Here is a 14,120-nt window from a genome sequence, read left to right on the forward strand (position 1 = left end):
TTGTCTCAAGCCTTAATCTGCTTTCTATTAGCAGCTTCTACAACCTCATGGACTAAAAGATCTTCTTAGACAAGAAATCTAGGACCCAGGTGTGGTAGCACACACCTATAATCCCAGTATTTAGGAATGGAGGCAGGGGATCAGGAGTTCAAGGCCAGTCAAAACTACACAACTGAAACCTTGTTTCAAAACAAAACCAAGAAATCACTAGTGTGCCTCACATGCCTTAGGTTCAATTCCTGGCACAACAATAAGGGAAGGGAAGAATTACCCTATAATCATTCAATTGCAGCCTAGTGGTTTGGAGACAGTTGACATGAAGTGAAAGGGGAGAGATCTGGCCCCATGCCTGTGAGCCTGCATCTCCAGAGAGCAATCTGAAGTTGAGCATGGTTCAGATGTCACCAGTGTCTCACGTGGCTAAAGGTGTGAAAGTGGAGAAAAGGGAGATTCCAAGGTACTCTGCAAGGCCAGGTGCGGTGGTCTGTGCCTCTAATCCTAGCACTCAAGTGGCTGAGTCTAAAGACTTCAAGTCTAAAGAGTTCAAGGCCAGCTACATAGTAAGACCCTGTCTTAGTTTTAATAAAAGGAGAGGGGACCTAAGAGAACAAACATTTAAGAAATAAGAAATAACAGGGCTTGCAAAGATTATCAGGAATATATGCTGAGAAGAAGGTACATTTCAAAAAACTTGTTTGTTTGTTTGTTTGTTTGTTTGTTTGAGACATAGTCTCACTAATAATCCAGGCTGGCAGGCCTGAAACATGGTATGTAGACACAAATCTGTCTCTGCCTCACAGGTGCTGGAATTAAAGTTGTACACCACCACATCCAGCAAACATAAAATATATTATGTGTATGAATGTTTTGCTTGCATGTATGTATGTATGCACATTGTATACATGACTAATGCCTGCAGAGGTATGTACATGCCTGGTGCCTCTCTGTGATCCCCTGTAAGGGGTCTTTTAGGTGCTAGGAACTGAAGTCCAGTCCTCTGCAAGAGCATCCAATGCTCTTAAGCACTGTGCTGACTCCCCAGCCCTGAAAACACCAAGTTTAAGCCAGCTGTGGTGCTCTACCATGCAGTCTCAGCACTCTGAAGCCACAATGGGTACAAATGCAAGGCCAATCCAGACCATACGTAGTCAGAAGTAAGTCAGCCAGAGCTACATAGTGAGACCCATCTGAGAACACTAAAACAAGTTAAGTGGATTTTCCATGTTACCTACATGCTTGATAATGTAGTCTATGCTGTAAGTGTATAGTGATTTTCATGTAGTTCTCTAATGTAATTGTTACTGTAGCTTCTGAGTAATAGAAAACAGAAAGCATGACTTGAATGTTTTGGTTCAGTGCTGAAACTTGTGAGGTGTGGTAATGCTTTCTAGTTCTACTCAGTTAGTAGCTAGACTGCACTATCTGAAGTTGTCTTCAAAGTGTGGCTCTAAAGCCTGGGTAGACTGGGCATGTTAGCTCTCCCAAGGCGTGCGCACACACACTGTGACGAGGTGCTCACCCATCTTCTTCCCTATCCTCAGCGCTCATTTTTATGATTTTCACAAGAGAAAGTAAATAATACTTCAAACCTGTAAGTTGTAGATTCTACCGTACAACATAATGATTGAATTCTAACAATGAATTGTATACTTGAAAATTGGCTCAGATTTGTTTGCTCATTTTGAAACAGGCTGTTACTATGTATCTCTGGCTGGCCTGGCCAGGACCTTATTATAGATACCACTGCTTCTGCCTATCCATTGATGAGATTTAAGGTTGCACCTCTGCACCTGCCCTCCAAGACATGTCAGAATTTCAAGTTACACACAGTAATACACACACTCAGTTTGATTTAGCATTTCCACGGTGTATGTTCATTTTATATGTTTGTACACTAAGTATTACCAACTTTTTTCAAAAAAGCATGACTAAATGTTCTAATTTACCAGTTACCAGGGAATTACACATTAAAGAAACAATGAAATAATACTTTTCACAGTCATATGTGAGCAAATTACTTAATGCATGGATGAGAAAATAGAATTTAACTATTTGTATGAAATAACAAAGACAACTCAAGTCATACATTGTCAGTAGGAAAACAAATAAGTAAAATTTGATTAGACAGAAAAACAGGAAGTAGTTCTGAGGGTGAACATATTGGAGGCACTACAGATCACATTCAGGAAATAATTTAGACTGGAAGTCTACCCAGTCCCTTCCTCTCTACTTAAATCTCATTTCAAATAAGAATCTTTCCCTCAAATAAAACAGTTCTTCCTTGAGTTAAAAGAGTAGAGAGGATAGCGAGTACCTGGAATTTATGTTTTCATCTGAGTGTTAGCGGGGCCCCTGGGAAGGTTTTCTAGCCTTTTCTTCTGAGTGCAGCCCCCTCTGAGGGCTGACAAGGGCTTTCTTTGCATTCTTCTTTGGGTTCCCTGAGTGCTTGGAATGTCACAATCTTTTCAAATGGCTCAAGGCTACTTTGAATCTTTGAAAAGTATCATCTGTGTTCCTAAATAAACCTCCTCCCAAAAAAACATTTGCAACTTGCAAACTTATTGGTGAAAGGACACATCGTAACGAAAAAACTGATTTTTTTTTTTTCTTTATGAAAGACTTTCTTAATTACTAAGACCTGGTAGGAAGCAGGGGAGGTTTAATGTTTAGTCTGGATGGTAGGTCCCCGTCCCTGTGTTGTGTGCACCCCCACCCCCACCCCCACCCCTTTCCCGGAACTGCCTCTGAACTGAGCTGCGAAGTGCCTTTGTGAGTAGCAGAGCTGGTCATTGTCCCCCAGGGCAGATCACAGGCAGCTGCTGCTGAATGGGCTCACAGTGCTTTCTTCTTAATCTTTTACTTCAGAGTCAATCACACTTTGCTTAATTTGAATTTCTTTGGAACAAAATCACTGAAGTAAATTGTACTTCTGAAAATCAGGTCTCCTAAAGCTAGAAAGTGTATAAGACAAAAATGAATTTACTTGTTAATAACTTGTGTCTCTATTAAGAGTCCGCCAAAGTTTCAAAGATGGCAAAAGACCATTTTAAACTCTGTGGCCAGTAGCCAAGGTGATAGGAAACACTGCTCTCAGTAACACATGAGTAAATACAGCAGCTCACATGATAGTGACTGCTTCAGGGCACTGACATCGGTGTTCCCCAGAGTTGCAATCTGTACTGTTGGTGCATAGGTCCATTTGGTGTGTTTTAAACCAGCAAAGCCTATCATTCTTAAAGATACACGTCCATATTGGCATTCTGTGCTTAACTTGCAGTTAATGCTTCTGTAGTGTTTCTTACATTTATTATTTAGCTTTCTTAAATTTCTGAAGCAAGGTGTGGTGGGTAAGTTGCTTTAGAGTTAGTCTCTCAGCTGGAACCAACCTGAGGTAGACTGCTAGAGTGGTCTTGGGTGGAAGGAATCAGCTTCCTCTGGCTGCAGTACTTCCTGAATACAAGACCATGGGGCTTCCAGCTTTCCTCCCCCTAATTTCTGCTTTTGTGTCAGCAGAGAAGTTGGGAGGGAGATCCAGTTGTGAGGGGAAAGGGCCAGGAACACCACAGGGGAGAGCCACAAATAATTGAACTGTTCTGCTCATATAGACTGTTTGCTCTCTCTCTCTGCTCCCAAAGCTGCGTAGTGATTGGGGGTGGGGGACATTTTCTTCTGTTTTGCAGCTTTTGAGAAAAGACATTGAAAATATGGAAAAGGAACCAAAATAAAGAAGGAAATATTATTTGGGAGAGATGACTGAAGGGGTCAGCAATGTTTTGAATATTAATGATGAATGTGACCTTAAAGCTCTAGACAGTTTCCTGATCACATCCCTTGTAGGCAAGAAAGCACAGTCACTACAGGATTCATGTGGCTGCTGGGCATGGGAACACATGAAGGGCACCAGCCTTCTGCGGTTATGTGCTTCCAAAGCTTTCTGTAGTATTATTTTTAGTTTTGTTTTTAATTATCATTTGTGTGTGTGAGGATCATGATTGTGAGTGTAGAGGGGCTTTGCCCAAGAGGCCAGAAGATCAGGCAGTTGTTAGTCACCTAATGTGGATGCTAGAAGAGCAGCAAGCAGTCAGCTACTGAGCCATCTCCTTAGCCCTGGTGTCTTCAGTTTCAATTAATCCATTATGACAGATGAATAGCTGGACTATTTTTCATGCATAACATACATGCCTTTAGCAGATTTTTTTAAAAGAAGGGATAATTTTTTCATTTAAATATAAATGTCTGGAAATTGCTGGTATAGTGAGTGCTAGAAGTAGGTTAGGATGCCTGCATTTCCTTTCAGAAACTCTCTCTATAATGACAGACGTTAAAAGAATATGGATATGCTAACCTGGCTGGCCAGGAACTTCCTATGCAGACCACACTGGCCCTGAGCTCACAGAGATCCAACTTCCTCTATCCCCCAAGCACTGGGATCAGGGTTTGCACCTTCTCTCCCAGCTGTTCCTGTTTTGCCTTTCCCTCTACATTGCAGTATTTCTCACAGCCACACAGAGAAGGTATATTCTAATTACTGAGAATTTCTCATTGAATTACAATAATAAAATTTTACAAACCAATAGGAACTAACTATGTAGTGTGCCTCACAGCCCAGTATGTACCCAATCCATTACACTAGGTCACAGTAAAATCTGTTCAGGGACTATGTTTTATTTTTCTTGTTGAGACAAGATCTCATTGCAACCCAAATGCAACCCAAGCTGCCTCAGACCTGTCGCATTCCTCCAGAGCCCAGAGATATGCCATCACACATGCTAAGTAGTATTTATGCATTGCTGCCAGTAGCAAATCTGTGTCAGAGATCTCAGGGAGAGCCAGAGAGATGATAGCTCAGCAATTAAAAATACTTGCTGCTTTTCCAGTTCCCAGCATCCATGTTGGGTGGATCACAACTGCCTGTAACTCCAGGGGGTCTGACATTCTTCTGACTCCATGTATGTGCTCAGCACATAAACACACGCGCGCACACACACACACACACACACACACACACACACGCACACACACAATGAATTTAAGATAAATCTTTGGCTTCCAGTTTGTCAGCCAGGGATTCAAATTATTAAGAGTAAAATGGGGTTGGAGAGATGGCTCAGCGATTAAGCGTACTGGCTGCTCTTCCGGAGGACCTGGTTCTGCTCCCAGACCCACTTGGTGGCTCACAGCCACCTACAACTGCAGTTCCAGGGAATCTGATGCCCTCGTCTGTCCTTCACCTTCACCATGCACAAACATGGTGCATATATACATGTAGGCTAACACACTCATACATAGAAAAGAAAATCAATAAACACACAAATATTTTGAAGAGTAGAGTAGCTTGCGCCTCAGTCCTCGCCCCCATTTATGGAGTCACCAACACCTCCAGACATTTAACACGCAGGAGAAGGCAGTGGAAACAGGTGCAGTTGTGCTCTGTGGGAAAGCACAGTCATTGGAAGGTGGTCAGGAACCCACTCTCGGAACCCGCCTTTCCCATTCATATCCTGTTTTATTGAATTACAGTAACTTCGTCTTAGGATATATATACCACAGAATGGTAGCATAAGATGAATTCTTGAAATTTAGTCTTACTGTTTTTTGTTTGGTTGGTTGGGGTGTGGGCGTTTTTTAGGGTTTGGGGGGTTGTTGCTATTTGTTTGTGTGTGTGTGTCTGTGTGTCTGTGTGTTTTAAAACAGGGCCCTGCTGTCTGACTGGTTGCACAGACAAGGGAAAAGACTTGAGGTTAATTCTTGAATATGCCCTTTTTTAATTTATTTATATCTTGGGAGTTGGGTTTTGTTTTGTTTGGGGGATGGTTTCGGGGGACAGGGAGTTTGTTTGTTTGTATATTTTAAGACAGGGTCTCAGTAAGTAGACTAGAATTTACAGAGATCCACCTACCTCTACCCATCAAACTGGGATTAAAGCTGAATGTTCTTATTATCAACTGAAGTGGAGTAAATACTTCTGCATCAAATCAAATATATTTTGTGGAACTAATCATCACACATGATTGATATAGATTGTTTATGTACTACATTACCATCTGGGATTTCGTTTAAAAGCTTTATACCTCATATAACAATTTGGCCAACTGGTCTACCTCCTTTCTTTTCTTCTTTCTCTTTGTCATGTACTGAGGGTCAAGCCCTGGGCTGTACACATGCTGAGCAAGTGCTCTGCCACTAAACTATATCCTTTTAAACAATGAAGTCTGATATGTATTTGCCTGCCAGGGCAGCCAGAAATACAGTGTTGCTTAAAATTGCAAAAACAGCTCTCTCTTCATTTTATGACATCTTTTTCATTTTTACAACTTCTTTTTAATTTTAGAATAATTTCTTACCAAACATTGCCAAGAAATATGCCAAGCCACCGAGCCCAGATTGTGGCCCGCTACCCTGAAGGTTACCGAACACTCCCAAGAAACAGCAAGACCAGACCTGAGAGTATCTGCAGTGTGACCCCTTCTGGCCATGAGAAATCTGGGCCTGGAACAGAAGAGAAGCGGCGGTCCATGAGGGATGACACCATGTGGCAGCTGTATGAGTGGCAGCAGCGTCAGTTTTACCATAAGCAGAGCACCCTTCCTCGGCACAGCTGCCTGAGCAGCCCGAAGGCCATGGTTAAGGTTTCTGACCAGACAATGCACTCCATCCCCACATCACCTTCCCATGGGTCCGTAGCTGCTTACCCGGGATTCTCCCCACAACGAACATATAGGTCAGAAGTGTCTTCACCCATCCAGAGAGGAGATGTCACAGTAGACCGCAGGCACCGGGCTCATCACCCAAAGGTAAAACACTGATTTTGTGTTAGCTCATTGCTTAAGGATGTTGTATTTTCTTTCTAATGCACTGTTTTAAATTAAGTTAGAGGAAAGAGAATGGGAAGTTAACAAGGCTGTTTTTGTCTTAAATCTGTCCAAATCTCATGTATAGAATCTAAACTTTAGTTCTTAACCCCAGGATCACAAGAGTGATTCCTTTATTTGTTGTCAAGCCTCGTGTGTGTTTATGTAGCCAAGTGTTTACATTTGTCTCTAGTGCTTTTATTTTGAGAGAGGAACTCTGTGAACCAGTTGCCCAGGCTGGGTTCAGACTCCAGATGCTCCTGCCTCAGCTTTTTTAATAACTTGGATTATGGGTTTGGGCCATATTTTAGCTATTCCTATTGCTATGGTAAAACACGAGGACAAAGGCAACCTGCCGAAGGACGGGTTCAGACTTAGAGTTAATAAGAGTCCGTCATGTCACAGTGGGAAATGGCAGCGGAAACAGCAGAGAACCGAAGCTACAGGCAGGGAGGAAGCTGAGTGGGAATGGCTGGTGGCTTTTGAAACCTCCAGCCAGACCAGACCTCTTAAACATACCCCAAGAGGGCCAGTTACTAGGGCCAAGTATTCAAATACCCAAGACCATGGGGGACATTTCATTCAAACCACCACAAGGCACCACACCCAGCAAAACTTTTTTGCTTTTTTTTTGGGGGGGGGGTTGTTTGTTTCTTTCTTTGTTTTGACAGACACAGTATTCATTCTTCTCCATTTGAGGACATACCTTGTTCTTATTTATTTTTTCCCCATGCTAAGAATCAAGCCCACCTTGTGCATGCTAGGCAAGTGTCCTGCCACCAGACTACATCCCAGCCCACAATGGGTTGGGGGAAGAATATGTATACATGTGGGTGTTCATAGCATGTGTGGAAGCCAGAGTTCAACATTGAGGATCTGCCTCAATCACTCTCCACTTCATTTTTCGAGACAGGGTCTCTCACTGAACCTGGATTGGCTAGCTGGCTGGCCAGCCACTGCCTCCCAGCACTGAGATAATAGGTGTCTGCTACCACACGTAGTTATTTTGACGTGGTGGTAGGGATCAACTCTTGCTCATGCAGCCAGCACTTTACCCACTAAGCCTCTCCCCAGACCAGCTCATTTGTATTGACTTTTTGTACACTTGCCGACCATACCTTCTCCCTGGCATACCTGAAAGCCCACTCTGTTCTTCATTAGGGCAAAAATATTGACTTCATCTTCTAACCAAGTGGCAGTCTTGTATTGAGATCTCTTATATGCTAGAATTCCTATTGCTATCTAACAGTATTTAATAATGAAACGTGTCAGCACAGAGAACATTGCATGATGGACTGAACCAGTTCTTTGCAGATGAACTCTTTCATTACCACATCATGCACAGCCAAGAGGGACATTAGTGTACGCATGTGTCGGGGGATCACTGATTCACATTTAGACACCAGTTTGCTAGTAAGCTTTAGGAAAATGCCACTTTATTGAGCTCAGCTACAGATCAGAGATAAATGTCTATACTTGCCATAAGAACTGTCAGTGTATCTACACTCAGCAACTACAGGTGCCACAGGTGGATTTGGTAAACACGCTTCTACCAAAAGACTTATTGTAACAGAGCGATATAAAAGCAGGTATGCGAACCCAGCAAACAGTCAAATCTTTAAGGCTGTCAAACTGGGCCACTCCTGTTACTAAGTTTCATCTAAGGAATATGAAGCAGGGCCAGGGAGATGGTTCAGTAGGTAAAGATGCTTTCCAGAACCAACATAAAGGTAGAAGGAGAGGGCCAGTACCACAGAGTTGTCCTCTGACCTCCACGTGTGCACCACCCACACATCATACACATGCACAATAATAATAATAATAATGACTGTAAAACATGTATATATAGGTCCGGGCATAGTGGTTCATGCCCACTATATGTAGCACTTATAGTGGAGAGTAGTAGATTAGAAGATCAAGTGTGAGGCCAGCCTGAGCTACACAAGGTCCTGTCTCAGAAAAAACAACAGCAACTGCACAAACACACATACACACAAGGGTCCTGAGAACCAGGAGTTTGAGTGCTGCTGAGTTAGGCTCCATAGAATTACTCTTTTCATTCACGTCCATATTTAGTCAAGTAAGGAATTTTGGTATGTCTTTCATAAATGCTGATGACAATTTTAATTGGTATTTTATGATGTAAACTTAAGATTATTCATCAGTAACATTAAAAAAAGTTCCCCACTGAATTATATTTTGTCCTTGTTTCCTAGCATGCCTATGTACCTGACAGAAGGTCAATGCCAGCTGGCTTAGCTTTACCGGCGGCTGTTAGTCCTCAGAGCCTCCAAGGCAGAACGGTGAGTGCGATAAGCTTACTTATCATATGCCTACTTTATTTGCTGCACAGAAAGGCATGAAGCTGACATGGCTTTTAAGTGTGAATTTTCAGCCATCACCTCCAGAAGAAAACAGCACTACTCTTGTGACAGAGACTCAGCCGCAGAAGAATGTAGACTCAGATAGCCATGTCAATGTCTTTTTGGCTTCCTGTCCCTAAATGCCCAAATAAAGGAGAAAGTTTAAAGTTTACTATTTAACTCTGGATTTTTTATTTATTATCCCCTTAATCTTTAAAATAGAAACTAGGCATGGTAGTACACAGAAGGATGGCTGTGAGTTAAGGCTACCTAGCATACAAGACTACATAGTTGGTTTTGTTTGTTTCTTAAAAACCAAATAGCTCAGTGGTAAATGGTTGCATAAGATATGCAAGAGCTAGACTCAAGCCCAGCCAACCCTGCACCAGTGGGTCCCAAGTCAGAGACCCTGCATATCAGATATTTACATCATGATTCAAAACAGTAGCAAAATTGTAGTTATGAAGGAGCACTAAAAATTTTATGGTCGGGAGGTCATCACAACATGAGGAACAGTATTAAAGGGTCGAAGCATTAGGAAGGTTGAGGACCATACCCTACACACACTCAGCACAGACTTTGGAGTGATAATCAGTAGGACAAGTGAGTTTCTGTCTGGCCACATGACAGACCTTCTGAAACTTTTTCCCTGTAGCTTTTGTTTTATTCTGAGACCAAGTCTTGAGATAGAGTGCGAGCCAGCCTGGGACGCTGTCTTCTTGCTCGGCCTCCTTGGTGTTAGGATTATGTGAACATATTGCCATACTTGGCTTTTCTGTGAATTTTAATATAAATTAGCTACTGTAGAGCCGATTTTATGTATTTACACAAAGAAAGAATATACAATAGTCAGAATTGTCCATGATGGCTCATGTCTTTAATCCCAGCATTCCAGAGGCTGAGACAAGATTGAGAGTTGGAAGCTAGCCTGGGATACAGGAGGGAACTCAAACACACACCACAGCAAGCATCTTTACTACTATTTAAATTGAGGGTTTTCCCTATCAGTTCCTCAAATCAAAGAAAGTAGGTGACTTTTTCCCTGCTTTGGCTTGGGTTTTGTTGTTTTGTTTTAGGCAAGGTCTTTATCTAACAGTCCCTTACCCCAGCCCCTGGAGTACTGAGGGTATGGGTCACCAACATTGCTGGAATGCTTTTCTCTGGGGCGACTCTGTTGTCAGTAGATATTCCTGTTCACTTGAGGATGTGATTTTAATACCTGTAGGATTGTTCGTTATTATTTAAAATTCTCTTCCTACACTAATCAAGGCAAACTCGTGTCTTTTTTCTCATGTCTTCATCTTACACCTTTAGATGTAAGGAAATAGTTGCTGGATTTAAAGTGATTGCAGTGTGTTTACTAAAGATTGTGAATGTATTTTATTACAAACCAAGGACTAGGTTCTGATGGTGGTGGAGCACACCATTAATCCCAGCACTCAGAAGGCAGAGGCAGGTGGATCTCTGAGTTCCAGGACAGCCAGGGCTACACAGAGAAACCCTGTCTAAAACACACACACATACAAAAAAAAAAAAAAAATCAAACAAAAACAAACAAACAAACAAGAAACAGAACTATTAAATACTAGGTTGTCGATGTGACAGAAGCAGGTGGCAGTCCAGTGTAACTGCTCACTGTCTGGTATTTTCTCTTCTACTTTGCTCCCTCTAGTGGATGTTCAGGGTCAGATTTATGTACTATCACCCCTACCTTTTTCTAGCCAATAATGCATCTTTATTTGGCCTCAAAATGTGAATATACAGCTAACTAACAATCTTCTGTCCTTTGAAAATGCTATCATTTTAGTCCATACACAAACTAGTTAATTTTCTGTCAGAAATCAACCTGAGGTTTAGAATATTCAATTCTACCAAAAAGAAAGAAGAGAACATAGCAGTCCTTTCTTCGACCCACATTTCCTTGGCAAGACCTCAAGAGCTGGACATGATGACCAAGAGATAAAGCCTGTCCCAGTCATGTAGTGGCAAGGTCCCTTTTTGGCTTCAGAGCAAAAACAGCTGGAATTTTTTTTTCTACTTAATGTACTTTGAAGTCACATGCACTGAACACTGTTGACTGCTAAGTATAAAAGCCAGTTGTCTTCTCTTTGTATGTGCCCCCCTTCACCTGAGTAGCCAATGGGAAGGTGTAGTTTACTTCTGTGATGATCTGCCTGTCTGAAGGCAATACTGAAAATGCCATGGGTCTCTAAAAGAGCTTTATGGTATAGAAAATAGGGAGCAACAGCAAATGAACAGAAGAGAGCTGGTGTAAGCTGGGCATGTGCAACATGAGCTCAGCAGCACCCCTGCCTGGGACTTTAGGGGGAAGAGCCCCTTCCCCACCCTTAACAGTTGTAAACAAGTTCACAGAAACAGCTGTCCAATTGCTGCTGAGACACCTCTGCTCTGCAGATACTGAGGGGTTCGCCCCCTGTTTGTGGGAAGCTTTCCTCCTCAGGATTCGTAGTAACTACTGGGGAACCAGAGTCTCCTGTTCGCAGTGTGTGTGTGCAGGGGCAGGTGCTGGGGGTATACTCATGGCAATATTTGTTTCCCATTGTTTCCCCTAAAAAAGAGAATTGACATTTTAATCATAAAAATGTTGTAGAAGCTCCATTGGTGACATCACAAGATGTGACTGACCTCACACACGGACTCTTAGAATTCAGAAATAACACCCACCCAAGTCTTCCATTTCTGAAGTGCAATTCTTTATATTTACTTGTTCTTTGAAATGTTGGAGAGGTGAACATTGCTCTGTTGCTGGAAGAGTCTTAGGTGTAATTTTAACATCCTGATGACATCTTTAATAAGCAACTTAACAGTTCTCTGTGCAAAGCTTTATGGTGGGTCTGTGCATTTGATGCTTAACATTGACATACTCTTGTGAGTTCTAAGAAAAATGCCTAAGTACCATGTTGTTTTGCTGTAAATTAACACTATTCCTTCTGTCTCTCTAGATGTCTATGCTTTTATGTAGGACCTATCATCATAGTGCCTAGGCACTATGATGCCAACCATAAGAGGAAACTTGCCAAGAAATCTTGGTTTAATATCTGTCACTTAAGACAACAATTAATCTGTTTTCCACTGTTTGGATTCTTAAATTGTACTCCTTCAGCCAGAGGAGCTTACGCTGCTGCTCATAAAGCTGAGACGGCAGCAAGCTGAACTGAGTAGTATCCGGGAGCATACCTTAGCACAGCTCATGCAGCTCAAACTTGAGGCCCACAGCCCAAAGGTCAGCTATGGAGACGTGTGTCTGGCATCATCACTCATCAGTGCATTCTGTGTCCTTGGTGTCAAGCATGAGCCTGTACCATCATTGCAGGGATATTACAGTCTCCTATTGACCCTTTGAGAATTCAGCTCATTTACATGCATGTACAGTAGTGAAAAAATACAGGGAGGGTGTGTTGCTTCTTAGCCTTTGACTCCTTGGCTGGTTGGGAGGAGGAAGGAGGGAGCTGCACTGGGGTCTCAGGATAGTACTGCTGCTCAGTAAATACTTTGACTTCCACATCTGATAAAACAGGTACTGAAAGCTTGTGTTTTCAAATGAAGCAGTAAGTTGAAAATTCATTATAAGCCTTTTGTTCTTACGGGAAAAAATGAACACATACTGTTTCTCAGCTCACACATGTGATCCCAGCACCCCGGATGTGGTACAGGAGAATCAGGAAGTTGGAGGCTGGTCTGAAATCTCTCAAAGGGTTAATAGCCTCTGTTTATGTGAGAAGGGAGGGCTATAGCAACGAAAAGGATGGGCATGTGAAGCTTCTATCTGCTAAAGCCATTGCAAGCGGTTTCCTATGTAATAACTTAGTGTCTACAATTTTATATACTAGAATATGTCATCTGTACACTGACAGCATGTTTGTGAAAGTTGTGTGCTGCGATATTACACTGTTTTTCTTATTACCAATTGACTTTTTGATGATTTGCTCTCTGTCCCTCTTTCCTTGGTTGATGGCTACTAGAATGAAATTCTTTCACATCATCTCCAAAGGAACACCATATATTTGGATCATCAGGTGGGGTTTGTAGAATTTTCTTACTATGACACCAATTAGAATTTACCAATTATCTACAATTTTAATGGCTACTTAAGTATTTCAATCACTTTTAATTAGTAACATGACTTCAACAAGTAAAGAGCCCTGACCAAAAGGCAAAAAGGCGTTTGTGAGAGTCGATGGAGGGTATAAACAGAGTCACTTAAGCTTGAGAGCTTGTATCATCTATGTTTCCTTATAGCTCATGAAAATTCTTACATACTGAAGTGTAGCTGAGCTGGCGGGTAACCAGTGAAGGAATGAACACTATGGATGTCCTGTTGGCAGTTGGGGGGCAGGGGGCAGTAGTGTTCTGGATTCCTTAAGGACAGCTTCAGGGTGCATGGAAGCATGGAATCTGCTGGAGGCTGCCTTTAGTTGCCTGTGTGCTGTCTCCTCCCACACTGTGGTCTTTGCCCAGTGTGCAGATCCTGTTTTCCAGTGGCCTGGGGTTTTCCCCGTTGCTTGAGTGGTGGGTGGCCAAGGGGAATCGTCACACGTGAGGTGACAGGCATGGTGGCTACAGACTGAGACCCTGTCTCAAAAAGGCAGACATAAAGTGAAAATATCAGTAAAGCAGAATTGTCCCAGGTTTTAGTGTCTTAGACACTGTTGTCTATTTAGTGGGCCTTGGTATCTTATCAGACTTAATTTTTGCTAACGAATGAATTCTTTAATAAAGATCAAGCTAAACCCTACTTTGACTTGTCTTAAACTGTGTAGATTTGAATGTTATATCAAATAAAGTTCCTATGGGAAATGTTATAAGACAGATGCTTACATCTTTGAAAGAAAGCGATAAATGCAGCTTTATAAGTTTTATTTTAAAAAATTTAATGGCAGCATAA

At 42.0% G+C, this 14,120-nt stretch overlaps 1 protein-coding gene across 36 annotated transcripts in view; it reads left to right on the forward strand.

Annotated features, from left to right (window-relative positions):
- Plekha5 (pleckstrin homology domain containing A5) overlaps positions 1–14,120 on the forward strand; it is a 181,521-nt gene that overhangs the window by 128,771 nt on the left and 38,630 nt on the right. For 29 of the 36 annotated variants that reach the window (XM_036182506.1, XM_036182503.1, XM_036182512.1 and 26 more), the window contains 4 exons: positions 6,332–6,794; positions 9,068–9,154; positions 12,339–12,458; positions 13,198–13,251. In XM_036182506.1, coding sequence (XP_036038399.1) covers positions 6,332–6,794; positions 9,068–9,154; positions 12,339–12,458; positions 13,198–13,251 — 724 coding nt within the window. The other 7 variants (XM_036182522.1, XM_036182529.1, XM_036182524.1 and 4 more) reach the window with 2 other exon arrangements.

The sequence above is a fragment of the Onychomys torridus genome, chromosome 3, assembly GCF_903995425.1.
Source record: "Onychomys torridus chromosome 3, mOncTor1.1, whole genome shotgun sequence".
NCBI classification, from domain to species: domain Eukaryota; kingdom Metazoa; phylum Chordata; class Mammalia; order Rodentia; family Cricetidae; genus Onychomys; species Onychomys torridus.